This window comes from Somniosus microcephalus, chromosome 2 (genome assembly GCF_052327205.1).
Source record: "Somniosus microcephalus isolate GS21.2 chromosome 2, FLI_Smic_1.0, whole genome shotgun sequence".
Taxonomy (NCBI): Eukaryota; Metazoa; Chordata; class Chondrichthyes; order Squaliformes; family Somniosidae; genus Somniosus; species Somniosus microcephalus.
Window position 1 is genome coordinate 93,629,955 of NC_140988.1, and position 13,397 is coordinate 93,643,351.

The window sequence follows — 13,397 nt, forward strand, 5'->3', positions numbered from 1 at the left end:
GCTCTCTTTCTCTCCCCCCCCCCCCCCATCGCTCTCTCTCTTTCTCCCCCCCCCAGTCGCTCTCTCTTCCCCCCCCCCCCCAGTCGCTCTCTCTTCCCCCCCCCCAGTCGCTCTCTCTTCCCCACCCCCCCCAGTCGCTCTCTTCCCCCCCCCCCCAGTCGCTCTCTCTTCCCCCCCAGTCGCTCTCTCTTCCCCCCAGTCGCTCTCTCTTCCCCCCAGTCGCTCTCTCTTCCCCCCCAGTCGCTCTCTCTTCCCCCCCAGTCGCTCTCTCTCCCCCCCAGTCGCTCTCTCTTCCCCCCCCCAGTCGCTCTCTCTTCCCCCCCAGTCGCTCTCTCTTCCCCCCCAGTCGCTCTCTCTTCCCCCCCCCCAGTCGCTCTCTCTTCCCCCCCAGTCGCTCTCTCTTCCCCCCCAGTCGCTCTCTCTTCCCCCCAGTCGCTCTCTCTTCCCCCCCAGTCGCTCTCTCTTCCCCCCAGTCGCTCTCTCTTCCCCCCAGTCGCTCTCTCTTCCCCCCAGTCGCTCTCTCTTCCCCCCAGTCGCTCTCTCTTCCCCCCCAGTCGCTCTCTCTTCCCCCCAGTCGCTCTCTCTTCCCCCCCAGTCGCTCTCTCTTCCCCCCAGTCGCTCTCTCTTCCCCCCCAGTCGCTCTCTCTTCCCCCCAGTCGCTCTCTCTTCCCCCCCAGTCGCTCTCTCTTCCCCCCCAGTCGCTCTCTCTTCCCCCCCAGTCGCTCTCTCTTCCCCCCAGTCGCTCTCTCTTCCCCCCCAGTCGCTCTCTCTTCCCCCCCAGTCGCTCTCTCTTCCCCCCAGTCGCTCTCTCTTCCCCCCAGTCGCTCTCTCTTCCCCCCCAGTCGCTCTCTCTTCCCCCCCAGTCGCTCTCTCTTCCCCCCCAGTCGCTCTCTCTTCCCCCCAGTCGCTCTCTCTTCCCCCCAGTCGCTCTCTCTTCCCCCCCAGTCGCTCTCTCTTCCCCCCCAGTCGCTCTCTCTTCCCCCCCAGTCGCTCTCTCTTCCCCCCCAGTCGCTCTCTCTTCCCCCCCAGTCGCTCTCTCTTCCCCCCCAGTCGCTCTCTCTTCCCCCCCAGTCGCTCTCTCTTCCCCCCCAGTCGCTCTCTCTTCCCCCCCAGTCGCTCTCTCTTCCCCCCCAGTCGCTCTCTCTTCCCCCCCAGTCGCTCTCTCTTCCCCCCCAGTCGCTCTCTCTTCCCCCCAGTCGCTCTCTCTTCCCCCCCAGTCGCTCTCTCTTCCCCCCCAGTCGCTCTCTCTTCCCCCCCAGTCGCTCTCTCTTCCCCCCCAGTCGCTCTCTCTTCCCCCCCAGTCGCTCTCTCTTCCCCCCCAGTCGCTCTCTCTTCCCCCCCAGTCGCTCTCTCTTCCCCCCCAGTCGCTCTCTCTTCCCCCCCAGTCGCTCTCTCTTCCCCCCCAGTCGCTCTCTCTTCCCCCCCAGTCGCTCTCTCTTCCCCCCCAGTCGCTCTCTCTTCCCCCCCAGTCGCTCTCTCTTCCCCCCCAGTCGCTCTCTCTTCCCCCCCAGTCGCTCTCTCTTCCCCCCCAGTCGCTCTCTCTTCCCCCCCAGTCGCTCTCTCTTCCCCCCCAGTCGCTCTCTCTTCCCCCCCAGTCGCTCTCTCTTCCCCCCCAGTCGCTCTCTCTTCCCCCCCAGTCGCTCTCTCTTCCCCCCCAGTCGCTCTCTCTTCCCCCCCAGTCGCTCTCTCTTCCCCCCCAGTCGCTCTCTCTTCCCCCCCAGTCGCTCTCTCTTCCCCCCCAGTCGCTCTCTCTTCCCCCCAGTCGCTCTCTCTTCCCCCCAGTCGCTCTCTCTTCCCCCCCAGTCGCTCTCTCTTCCCCCCCAGTCGCTCTCTCTTCCCCCCCAGTCGCTCTCTCTTCCCCCCCAGTCGCTCTCTCTTCCCCCCCCAGTCGCTCTCTCTTCCCCCCCAGTCGCTCTCTCTTCCCCCCCAGTCGCTCTCTCTTCCCCCCCAGTCGCTCTCTCTTCCCCCCCAGTCGCTCTCTCTTCCCCCCCAGTCGCTCTCTCTTCCCCCCAGTCGCTCTCTCTTCCCCCCCAGTCGCTCTCTCTTCCCCCCAGTCGCTCTCTCTTCCCCCCCAGTCGCTCTCTCTTCCCCCCCAGTCGCTCTCTCTTCCCCCCCAGTCGCTCTCTCTTCCCCCCCCAGTCGCTCTCTCTTCCCCCCCAGTCGCTCTCTCTTCCCCCCCAGTCGCTCTCTCTTCCCCCCAGTCGCTCTCTCTTCCCCCCCAGTCGCTCTCTCTTCCCCCCCAGTCGCTCTCTCTTCCCCCCCAGTCGCTCTCTCTTCCCCCCCAGTCGCTCTCTCTTCCCCCCCCAGTCGCTCTCTCTTCCCCCCCAGTCGCTCTCTCTTCCCCCCCAGTCGCTCTCTCTTCCCCCCCAGTCGCTCTCTCTTCCCCCCCAGTCGCTCTCTCTTCCCCCCCAGTCGCTCTCTCTTCCCCCCCAGTCGCTCTCTCTTCCCCCCCAGTCGCTCTCTCTTCCCCCCCAGTCGCTCTCTCTTCCCCCCCAGTCGCTCTCTCTTCCCCCCCCAGTCGCTCTCTCTTCCCCCCCAGTCGCTCTCTCTTCCCCCCCAGTCGCTCTCTCTTCCCCCCCAGTCGCTCTCTCTTCAGCTCTCTCCCCCCAGTCGCTCTCTCTTCCCCCCAGTCGCTCTCTCTTCCCCCCCAGTCGCTCTCTCTTCCCCCCCAGTCGCTCTCTCTTCCCCCCAGTCGCTCTCTCTTCCCCCCCAGTCGCTCTCTCTTCCCCCCCAGTCGCTCTCTCTTCCCCCCCAGTCGCTCTCTCTTCCCCCCCAGTCGCTCTCTCTTCCCCCCAGTCGCTCTCTCTTCCCCCCCAGTCGCTCTCTCTTCCCCCCCAGTCGCTCTCTCTTCCCCCCCAGTCGCTCTCTCTTCCCCCCCAGTCGCTCTCTCTTCCCCCCCAGTCGCTCTCTCTTCCCCCCCAGTCGCTCTCTCTTCCCCCCAGTCGCTCTCTCTTCCCCCCAGTCGCTCTCTCTTCCCCCCCAGTCGCTCTCTCTTCCCCCCCAGTCGCTCTCTCTTCCCCCCCAGTCGCTCTCTCTTCCCCCCAGTCGCTCTCTCTTCCCCCCCAGTCGCTCTCTCTTCCCCCCCAGTCGCTCTCTCTTCCCCCCCAGTCGCTCTCTCTTCCCCCCCAGTCGCTCTCTCTTCCCCCCCAGTCGCTCTCTCTTCCCCCCAGTCGCTCTCTCTTCCCCCCCAGTCGCTCTCTCTTCCCCCCCAGTCGCTCTCTCTTCCCCCCCAGTCGCTCTCTCTTCCCCCCCAGTCGCTCTCTCTTCCCCCCCAGTCGCTCTCTCTTCCCCCCCAGTCGCTCTCTCTTCCCCCCCAGTCGCTCTCTCTTCCCCCCAGTCGCTCTCTCTTCCCCCCCAGTCGCTCTCTCTTCCCCCCAGTCGCTCTCTCTTCCCCCCCAGTCGCTCTCTCTTCCCCCCCAGTCGCTCTCTCTTCCCCCCCAGTCGCTCTCTCTTCCCCCCCAGTCGCTCTCTCTTCCCCCCCAGTCGCTCTCTCTTCCCCCCCAGTCGCTCTCTCTTCCCCCCCAGTCGCTCTCTCTTCCCCCCCAGTCGCTCTCTCTTCCCCCCCAGTCGCTCTCTCTTCCCCCCCAGTCGCTCTCTCTTCCCCCCCAGTCGCTCTCTCTTCCCCCCCAGTCGCTCTCTCTTCCCCCCAGTCGCTCTCTCTTCCCCCCCAGTCGCTCTCTCTTCCCCCCCAGTCGCTCTCTCTTCCCCCCCAGTCGCTCTCTCTTCCCCCCAGTCGCTCTCTCTTCCCCCCCAGTCGCTCTCTCTTCCCCCCAGTCGCTCTCTCTTCCCCCCAGTCGCTCTCTCTTCCCCCCCAGTCGCTCTCTCTTCCCCCCCAGTCGCTCTCTCTTCCCCCCCAGTCGCTCTCTCTTCCCCCCCAGTCGCTCTCTCTTCCCCCCCAGTCGCTCTCTCTTCCCCCAGTCGCTCTCTCTCCCCCCAGTCGCTCTCTCTTCCCCCCCAGTCGCTCTCTCTTCCCCCCAGTCGCTCTCTCTTCCCCCCCAGTCGCTCTCTCTTCCCCCCAGTCGCTCTCTCTTCCCCCCCAGTCGCTCTCTCTTCCCCCCCAGTCGCTCTCTCTTCCCCCCCAGTCGCTCTCCCTTCCCCCCAGTCGCTCTCCCTTCCCCCCCAGTCGCTCTCCCTTCCCCCCCAGTCGCTCTCCCTTCCCCCCCAGTCGCTCTCCCTTCCCCCCCAGTCGCTCTCCCTTCCCCCCCAGTCGCTCTCCCTTCCCCCCCAGTCGCTCTCCCTTCCCCCCCAGTCGCTCTCCCTTCCCCCCCAGTCGCTCTCCTTCCCCCCCAGTCGCTCTCCCTTCCCCCCCAGTCGCTCTCCCTTCCCCCCCAGTCGCTCTCCCTTCCCCCCCAGTCGCTCTCCCTTCCCCCCCAGTCGCTCTCCCTTCCCCCCCAGTCGCTCTCCCTTCCCCCCCAGTCGCTCTCCCTTCCCCCCAGTCGCTCTCCCTTCCCCCCCAGTCGCTCTCCCTTCCCCCCCAGTCGCTCTCCCTTCCCCCCCAGTCGCTCTCTCTCTTCCCCCCCAGTCGCGCTCTCTCTTCCCCCCAGTCGCGCTCTCTCTTCCCCCCCAGTCGCGCTCTCTCTTCCCCCCCAGTCGCGCTCTCTCTTCCCCCCCAGTCGCGCTCTCTCTTCCCCCCCAGTCGCGCTCTCTCTTCCCCCCCAGTCGCGCTCTCTCTTCCCCCCCAGTCGCGCTCTCTCTTCCCCCCCAGTCGCGCTCTCTCTTCCCCCCCAGTCGCGCTCTCTCTTCCCCCCCAGTCGCGCTCTCTCTTCCCCCCCAGTCGCGCTCTCTCTTCCCCCCCAGTCGCGCTCTCTCTTCCCCCCAGTCGCGCTCTCTCTTCCCCCCCAGTCGCGCTCTCTCTTCCCCCCCAGTCGCGCTCTCTCTTCCCCCCCAGTCGCGCTCTCTCTTCCCCCCCAGTCGCGCTCTCTCTTCCCCCCCAGTCGCGCTCTCTCTTCCCCCCCCAGTCGCGCTCTCTCTTCCCCCCCAGGTCGCGCTCGCTCTCTCTCTCTCTTCCAACAACAACATGCCCTCGAAAAAGCCTCGGCACCGCCGGGCGCTCCAGCTAGTAATTATAGAAAAGAATCTCTTGTCCAACTGCACTTTAATGCCAGATTCCTTCTACGACTGAATTCCTGCTGAGCCTAAACTCCACACTCCTGTGGCTTTTCATGCTCCATGGGCGCGCCTCCAATCCACTGCTTTTCCTGTCTTTGCGTTTCTGCCTTAAAGAACTTGAGTAAATTTTCTGCCTAAAATTAATGGATGGAAATTCATGGGCTGTGGTGCGTATTTTCCCAATATTTACCCCTTGCATGTGCCAGGAGTGCAAAAGCCAAAAGTTGGTTACAGTAGTGTTGTAGTCATGATACTAGACAAGCAACCTGCAGATCATGAGTTCAAGTACCACATGGCAAGTTCTGAAATTGAATTCCATAAATCTGGTAATCTGTGGGCTGGCACTAGAAAAAATGGCCATGGAAGCTGCCGGATTGCTTTAATAATCCACTAGATCATTAATATCCTCAGGGAAAAGAACATACCCACCCTTACTCAGTCCGGCCTATACGCAAGTCCAGGCCCACATTAAATGGTTGATTCTTAATGTCCTCTGAAGTGGCCTAGTAAGCCACTCTGTTGTAAAAAGTCCCAATGGCATAGACAAGGTCCATCACATCCATGCAGCAGCCCCGCCTCTGTAGTGCACTATTAGCTTGCTGACTTGTACAGTCTTCAATAAGCATTAATTTCCATGAAGAATTACCTCAAACACTCATTCATTTATACAGTTTCCAAGTTTATATATGGAGTTCCCACCGCTTAAAACGCCCACGATTAAATCGGGCAGTTGCTTATCATAGAATCATAGAAATTTACGGCACAGAAGGAGGCCATTCGGCTCATTGTGACTGTGCCGGCCAAAAAAGAGCGACCCAGCCTAATCCTACTTTCCAGCTCTTGGTCTGTAGCCCTGTAGGTTGCAGCACTTCAAGTGCATATCTAAGTACTTTTAAATGCGATGAGGGTTTCTGCCTCTACCACCCTTTCGGGTAGTGAGTTCCAGACCCTCCACCTCCTTCTGGGTGAAAAACATTCTCCTCAACTCCCCTCTAATACTTCTACCAATTACTTTAAATCTATGCCCTCTGGTTATTGACCTCTCTGCTAAGGGAAATAGGTCCTTCCTATCCACTCTATCTAGGCCCCTCATGATTTTATACACCTCGATCAAGTCTCCCCTCAGCCTCCTCTGTTCCAAAGAAAACAACCCCAGCCTATCCAATCTTTCCTCATAGCTAAAATTCTCCAGTACTGGCAACATCCTCATAAATCTCCTCTGTATCCACTCCAGCGCAATCGCATCCTTCCTGTAATGTGGTGACCAGAACTGTGTGCAGTACTCTGAGCTGTGGCCTAACTAGTGTTTCATACAGTTCAAGCCTAACCTCCCTGCTCCTACATTCTGTGACTCAGATAATAAAGGAAAGTATCCCATATGCCGCCTTAACCACCTTATCTACCTGTCCTGCTACCTTCAGGGATCTATGGACATGCACTCCAAGGTTCTTCTGTTTCTCTGCACTCCTCGGTATCCTACCATTTATAGTGTATTCCCTTGCCTTGTTGGCCCTTCCCAAATACGTGACATCACACTTCTCCGGATTAAATTCCATTTGCCACTTTTCTGCCCACCTGACCAGTCCATTGATATCTTCATGCAGTCTACAGCTTTCATCCTCACTGTCAACCCCGCAGCCAATTTTTGGATCATCTGCAAACTTCTTAATTATGCCTCCTACATTGAAATCTAAATCATTGATCTATTTACCACAAAAAGCAAGGGAACTGGTACTGAGCCCTGCAGAACCCCACTGGAAACGGCCTTCCAGTGACCCATCGACCATTACCCTTTGCTTCATGCCACTGAGCTCATTTTGGATTTAACTTGCCACTTTCCCTTGGACCCCATGGATATTTACTTTTCTGACCAGTCTGCTATGTGGGACCGTGTCAAAAGCCTTGCTAAAATCTATGTAGACTACATCAAACACGCTACACTCATTGACCCTCTTTGTAACCTTCTATTGGCCAAAAAGCGATAACCATTATCCATCACAGGAAGGATGTGATTGCACTAGAGGGGGTGCAGAGGAGATTTACGAGGATGTTGTCTGGACTGGGGAAATTTAGCTATGAGGATGGGGTTGTTTTCTTTGGAACAGAGGAGGCTGAGAGGAGACTGAATTGAGGTGTATAAAATGACATGGGGCCTAGATAGAGGGGATAGGAAGGACCAGTTTCCCTTAGCAGAAGGGTCAATAACCAGGGGGCATAGATTTAAAGTAATTGGTCGGAGGTTGAGGGGGGAGTTGAGGAGAAATGTTTTCACCCAGAGGGTGGTGGAGGTCTGGAACTCACTGCTTGAAAGGGTGGTAGAGGCAGAGACCCTCATCACATTTAAAAGTACTTGGATATGCACTTGAAGTGCCATAACCTACAAGGCTACGGACCAAGTGCTGGAAAGTGGGATTAGGGTGGATAGCTCTTTGTCGGCCGGCACGGACAAGATGGGCCGAATGGCCTCTCTCTGTGCTGTAAATTTCTATGATATGCATTAATGTCAATTTCAAAGTTGCATCTTAAGTGCTCCACCTATTTTGGGCAGAAACAGCTGTGTTTACTCACATTCGCACCTTGTTAAGATGCACTGAATGTAATAAGATTCCCTGGCAGTCTTTAATGTATATTCTTTTGAACAAATACATTTTTAATTTCCATCCCATTGAAATTATGGCCAATATTTTAAACTAATGCTGGGCTCAAGGCCTATCATTGCTCAAGGCATTAAAAGCGACTGATTTATTGCTGCGGCTACATAACAGTACTGGGTAATCTCACTAAGACTCTGCAATCGCTTGCATAAAGCTACTGCATATATAAGGGTTGATCAATTGGTTGTTTTTGCATAAAATCTTCTACAGGAAATCTTTTAAACACCTGATAATTTATTGAACAGAACACATCTCATGTAAGCCAAGACTGATTGGTTTCTCGGGGATCTGTTCTCTTCTTTCTTCTCCCACCCCTCACCTTTTCACTTCTGGTTAAGTGTCATTGTCCTTTTGTAAAGCACTGAATTTTTTGAAGGGAGGGTTGCAATAAAAATGCAGCCTCTAGTATATAGTGATGTGAGTGAAGTAGCATTGTTTTGCTTGTAAGAAAAATTCCGATTCAAAATTTCTCTAAAATGGCATTCATCTTTGTACTCCTAATCAAATTGTTGGTTATTTGTTAGTTTTTTTTGCCCGAATGGTTAATAAGTGTGGTCAAGACTGTGTCTGGTCATCAGTGCTATTCGTGCAAAGATTTTTAATTTGATTAATGCTGCCGTGTTATACCGGCCATCGTGTGTAGCGAGCAAATCGCAATAGGGCCTGTAAATACATTTCCTCAAGTCTAAAAATGTTATTAAAAGATTTTTAACTGAATCTTCAATGGAAGTAGCGGTAAGTGACTAAAAAAGAAATACTTTCCTTGTAAACAATCTTTTTTAACCTCCAATTGCTGGTGGTGTTGGGCTGAGTACAAAATAGCATTTATTAATACTGTAAATGTAAATATCAGACTTGCCTGATATAATCTCCAGTTTCTTTCCAAGTCTTGGAAAAAGTAAAGAAATTCTCATCCTCAAGGAATGAGAGGACAAATCCATCTACTTTTCAATTCGTACTGATCCACGTATTGCATACTGGGTAACTGCAAAATGTACATGTTGCGAATGCACAAATATGGTTCAAAGTTCTTTCTAACAGTTAGAAATATCCAGTTGAAGCCCAGGCTTTTGAGACAGGCCAAGACCATGAAGTAAAAACCCTGTCCAAATTTACTTTCTATTGATTTCAATGGACAGTAAGATCGGGTGGAGTGTAATACGGGTGGCCGACTAGATCCTATAAATTTCCCACTGGGCAGGTTAGGTTAATATTACCCCAAAAATGTTTACCTACAGTCTTCCCATCATAAAATGCAGATATATAATTTTCCCGTTATAGATGTTGAGATGAGTATTGCAGGAAGTGAGCATGATATATGCAAAATCTTTAATATGTACATAGTGTTGGGATTTTTAGGTGGAATCTTTTTTAATTGTTTAAACTAAATGTAGATCACTCTTCATTGCAGTTTCTTCATTAAACATCTGATTAAAGAAAACTTAGTGAAATGTGGATCTGAACACTCTTCCTTTTTTGGAATCTGCTTCTAGTTCCATGCTAGACTAATTTGTCTTGTTAAAATGGGCATTGTAAATCTAAGTCCTGCTGGGTATGAATCCTTAGAACTAGCGTCTGACCATAAAGATGACTGTTGCAGGAAATGTAACACTGGTGCATTCAGAGACACTGTTCTGAAGTTGGGGCAAGCTAATGCATTTTGGTGAGGAATTTTACTATGCGTCTAACCTATATAGCTTGTTGCTATCTTGGAGAAAATGTATTTTCCCTGTATTTATATATTTTTAAAAACCATCAACTTCAATTGACCCCTTTTTTTTTGCACTTTTAGGGTTGGGGAGCTGAGTATCATCGACAGGATGTAACAAGTACCCCTTGCTGGATAGAGATCCATCTACATGGTCCTCTGCAATGGCTGGATAAAGTTCTCACCCAGATGGGTTCCCCACATAATCCTATCTCCTCTGTGTCATAACAGTGCTGTTATGCTGCTTCATAGTGCTCATAAATCCTTGAGTGTTGAATTTCTGGAGTTTGTAATCACTTGAAGGACACACAAAATGGGTACATTCTGGACTGTCATGGATGGGAATCTGGAAGATACTTGACCTTTTGTGACCAATTGTTGGAGGAAGATGATCAGTCTTTTTAGTATACTGCTGTTCTTGTGAAAGTGTTCAGTTTACACTGTAGTATTCCATTTCTACCTAATCCGAAGAACTTGTATAGGTTATGAGTTTAGAATACTGAGATGAAAGGTGACCAAGCATAGATAAATCACTTGAATGTTACTGATAATGTGTGTTTAAATACTAGTATGTGGTCAAAATATAGATGTAAAGTCATTTTTCCAAGATAGCACAATTGCTGCACAGTTGGTATGCTGAAGTTGAAGGTATATTGCACAGACAGATGACTTACAAACCCTCTACACATTAGGTCACTTGACATCTGAAGTACTAATGTGAAAGCGGACAAAATGAGCCCTGTGTGCAGCTCTGTCTTAACTTGAGTGCTGACATCAGTTTTTTGTAATCAAACCAGAATAGTGTCAAGTTACAGCTCCATTCTCAGTGGATTTCTAAGGTGTGTATGGATGTACATGTATGTTGAGATTTAAAATAGTTACATTTGTCTTCATTTTCAATTGGGTTGGGACTTTCAATCTGACATTAGAAGGAAGTAGGTAAGGGGGCAATGTGTCCTCTGCTGTGCATTTGGTGAATTCAGTATTTTTAACTGTTGCATTTAATGTGTACTTTGTTCAGTCTATGAAGCTACTCTCCTCTCTTGCTGGTAGCCAAGCATTAGTTCTGAAATCATTCATTAAACATTTTTAAAAACACCCTTTTGGTAAGCAAAATTGGCAGCAAGCGTATGCTGCACCAGCAGTTCTGGCTCTTTGTCACCTTTGTTATGTGCTAATTTGTCTCTTTAAAGAGTGGTGTTGAAATTATTTCTATAAATCCTCTGAGTAACTGATCAGTGACTATCAACATGTTGGACATTTGTAGGACGATAGAACTAGATTCTTGTGCATTTATTTCCAGCTTTATTGGTTCAGGTTGGCTGGATGTTTGCAATACATTGAATTTTAGTTTCCCAAGTGGTAAATCAGCTTGTTTTATATTTTTTTGTTTGTAATAGTGCTCATTTCTTTTCTGCTGTTCTTGTATATGCACTTTTACACAAGACTTTCGCTGTTGTGCTGTGGAATTCGGAGCAACATTTATTCCGAGGATAGCAAGTCTTCACTAGAAAACATATAATAAATCCATTTTGTCATGATTTTTAAAGTACATATTTCCTTTGTTGGCATTTTTGTAACAAATTTGAGAATTGCATCACAACAAAGTCTATATGGTGAAATGTCCCTAAAATTCTATCTTTGGAGACATTAGGAACATGCTTATCCAACTAACCCTGATTTGTAATGCATTTGGTCCATTTGTTTATATCTTTTATCCACTAGATCTTGCGTTTTCTATTTACTTTTTGTGTGGGGAAGAACATAACTCATGTTTTCCTAGACAAGGTTGTACATCACCGTCCTGTTTCCAGGCCTGTCAAAGATACTCTTAACTAGACATAGGAGAAATTGGGGGGGGGGGGGGGGCATGATTTAAAAAAAAAGTATTCAAGTATTTTTAATACAAAATCTTCACTGGTTAATGCAAATTTGGCTCATAATAGGAACATTTTAATTTGTTGGTGAAATTTCATCATGGTGACGTGCACAAGCTACAATAAACCACGTGACTTGCACTGCATATGTTGTAACAGTTGAAATTGATTGTTGCCATAATATTGAGTGGTTTAGTTCTGATGAAGTACAAATATGCTGCAAAAGAATGAAAACCTGTTAAAAGCGAGATGAAAACAGCAGGAGGGTGAAGAGAGGTGGTTGAAAACAAGTCCTTAAGAACATTTTTCCATAACATGCTATGGTATATCAAAGTATTAATGGTAAAGGACAAGAATACACATTTTGAAAGTTGTTTTTGTATTTCTTCTCTCTCCACTTTTCAGCTTTTTCACATCTCATAAGTGGGAGGCAGTCAGTTTAGCTGATCCAGTTCACCAAAATTTCTACAAATGTCATCAATGAGAAGATTCCAACTTTAGTACAATTGTAGTGCAGAATAACTGTTGGATTAGATATCTTTCAGCATTCTTGTAAGCATGATATATGATGGCCTTTCCGCTTGTGGTTGTTCCTCTTTTTTTCCTCCATCCCATAATGAACCAGTCTGTAATTTGAAGTCCCTGGAAATCTATAGACCTGAGAGGAAGAAAACAAAAGAAGCGTTTTACAGAATTGACATGTACAAAATAAACCTACTTTTTATTCAACAGAAAAATTGGGATATTCTTGAGTACTGTGTAGTGCTGTGATCAAATTGCATGAAATGTTTCAATAAAAAAATTTCTATAAATTATCCAAGGCCATTTCTTCATGTAACATTTTGGCTTCAAGGAGTAACCAATATTACAGTGACATTAATTGATCTCCCATGCTGTTCACGGACAAAAAGAAAAATTAAAGTTTTTTTTGTCCATGGGTGTTTGTGTTTGCCTTTGTCTTCCACACTCTCTTTCTCTCCCTATATGGTTCTCCGATACTAAAAATAGAAAATCCTCAAACCCAAATGTTCCACATCCACACTGGCAGTGAGGTACTTCGCAGATAGGGAAATTAAAGGTAGTCTGCCTGCAATTTTCCAAGTGGCATTGGCAGTACGTGACTTGCCTCCTTGCCAGTGTGGACTTGTAAGTTTACCCCAGAATATCTATACATTAAATCTTGTTTGTCCACTTACTGTCCATAAACCTCTACTTTCTGTGGCACATTCTGAGTCATGCTTTGCATGTCAATGTTTGGCATTGAAACTGCCTATGACCATCTGTCAGTATTTATAATGGCAGAACCCTATCTAGTTCAGTGCCGTACAGTGGGAGTGCTACACTGTTGGATGTGCCACCTTTCAGACGAGATGTTAAACAGAGGACCTGTTTGCCCCCTCGAGTTATAGTAAATGATCCCGTTGTACTACTTGGAAGAGCAGGGAAATTCTCTTGGTGTCCTGACCAATATTTGTCCCTCAACCAGCGTAACTAAATCAAGTTATCTGGTAATTTATCTTATTTGTGGAATCTTGCTGTGCACAAATTGGCTGTGCAATTTGACTTGATTCCAAAATCTATAACAATTTAGTTGTCCAAGATTTCTGGCAGAGGCTGATATAAGTACACAGGAAATGTAGAAAAATTTACTAACTTTAGCAGAGGAGGAGGAAATTAACTGAGTGGACAGCAGCTGCAATTTTCTTAATATACATGTTCTGAGGTTTTGTTCTGAGGTTTGTTGAAGATGTATTTGAAATTCAGTTTGCCTGTTGAATAAAATTCCCTGAATTGAATATATATGGACTGCAGTGTTAAAATTTTATAGATAAGATTTGTATATAAACAGAAGTGATTCTTGAACACAGTTATATAGTCCACAGTCAATGTACTTGGCTTTGATACAGTTCAAAAATCAAGGTTGCTAATTCGCTTCAAGTTATGGTTGCAAAATAGTAAAAGCTCAGATGTGGTAATCTTGTAGGCAAAGCTCAGGTAATCAAATAGCACAGGCTGCTAAAGTGCTCCCTCTGTACATTCCTCTATGCT

The 13,397-nt window shown here is 49.8% G+C and overlaps 1 protein-coding gene and 1 long non-coding RNA gene across 6 annotated transcripts in view; one reads left to right on the top strand and one right to left on the bottom strand.

Annotated features, from left to right (window-relative positions):
- smad1 (SMAD family member 1) overlaps positions 1 to 12,281 on the top strand; it is a 127,308-nt gene extending 115,027 nt beyond the window's left edge. For all 3 annotated transcript variants that reach the window (XM_086011238.1, XM_086011232.1, XM_086011247.1), the window contains exon 7: positions 9,556 to 12,281. In XM_086011238.1, the coding sequence (XP_085867364.1) occupies positions 9,556 to 9,699 (144 nt within the window). In that variant the 3' untranslated portion in view covers positions 9,700 to 12,281. The remainder of the gene's footprint in view (positions 1 to 9,555) is intronic.
- The window catches only part of LOC147122809 (uncharacterized), a 33,661-nt gene continuing 31,666 nt past the window's right edge, over positions 11,403 to 13,397 (bottom strand). For all 3 annotated transcript variants that reach the window (XR_015081701.1, XR_015081699.1, XR_015081698.1), the window contains 2 exons: positions 13,003 to 13,117; positions 11,403 to 12,006 (listed from right to left, as the gene is read on the bottom strand). This is a non-coding gene — a long non-coding RNA (uncharacterized LOC147122809). The remainder of the gene's footprint in view (positions 12,007 to 13,002; positions 13,118 to 13,397) is intronic.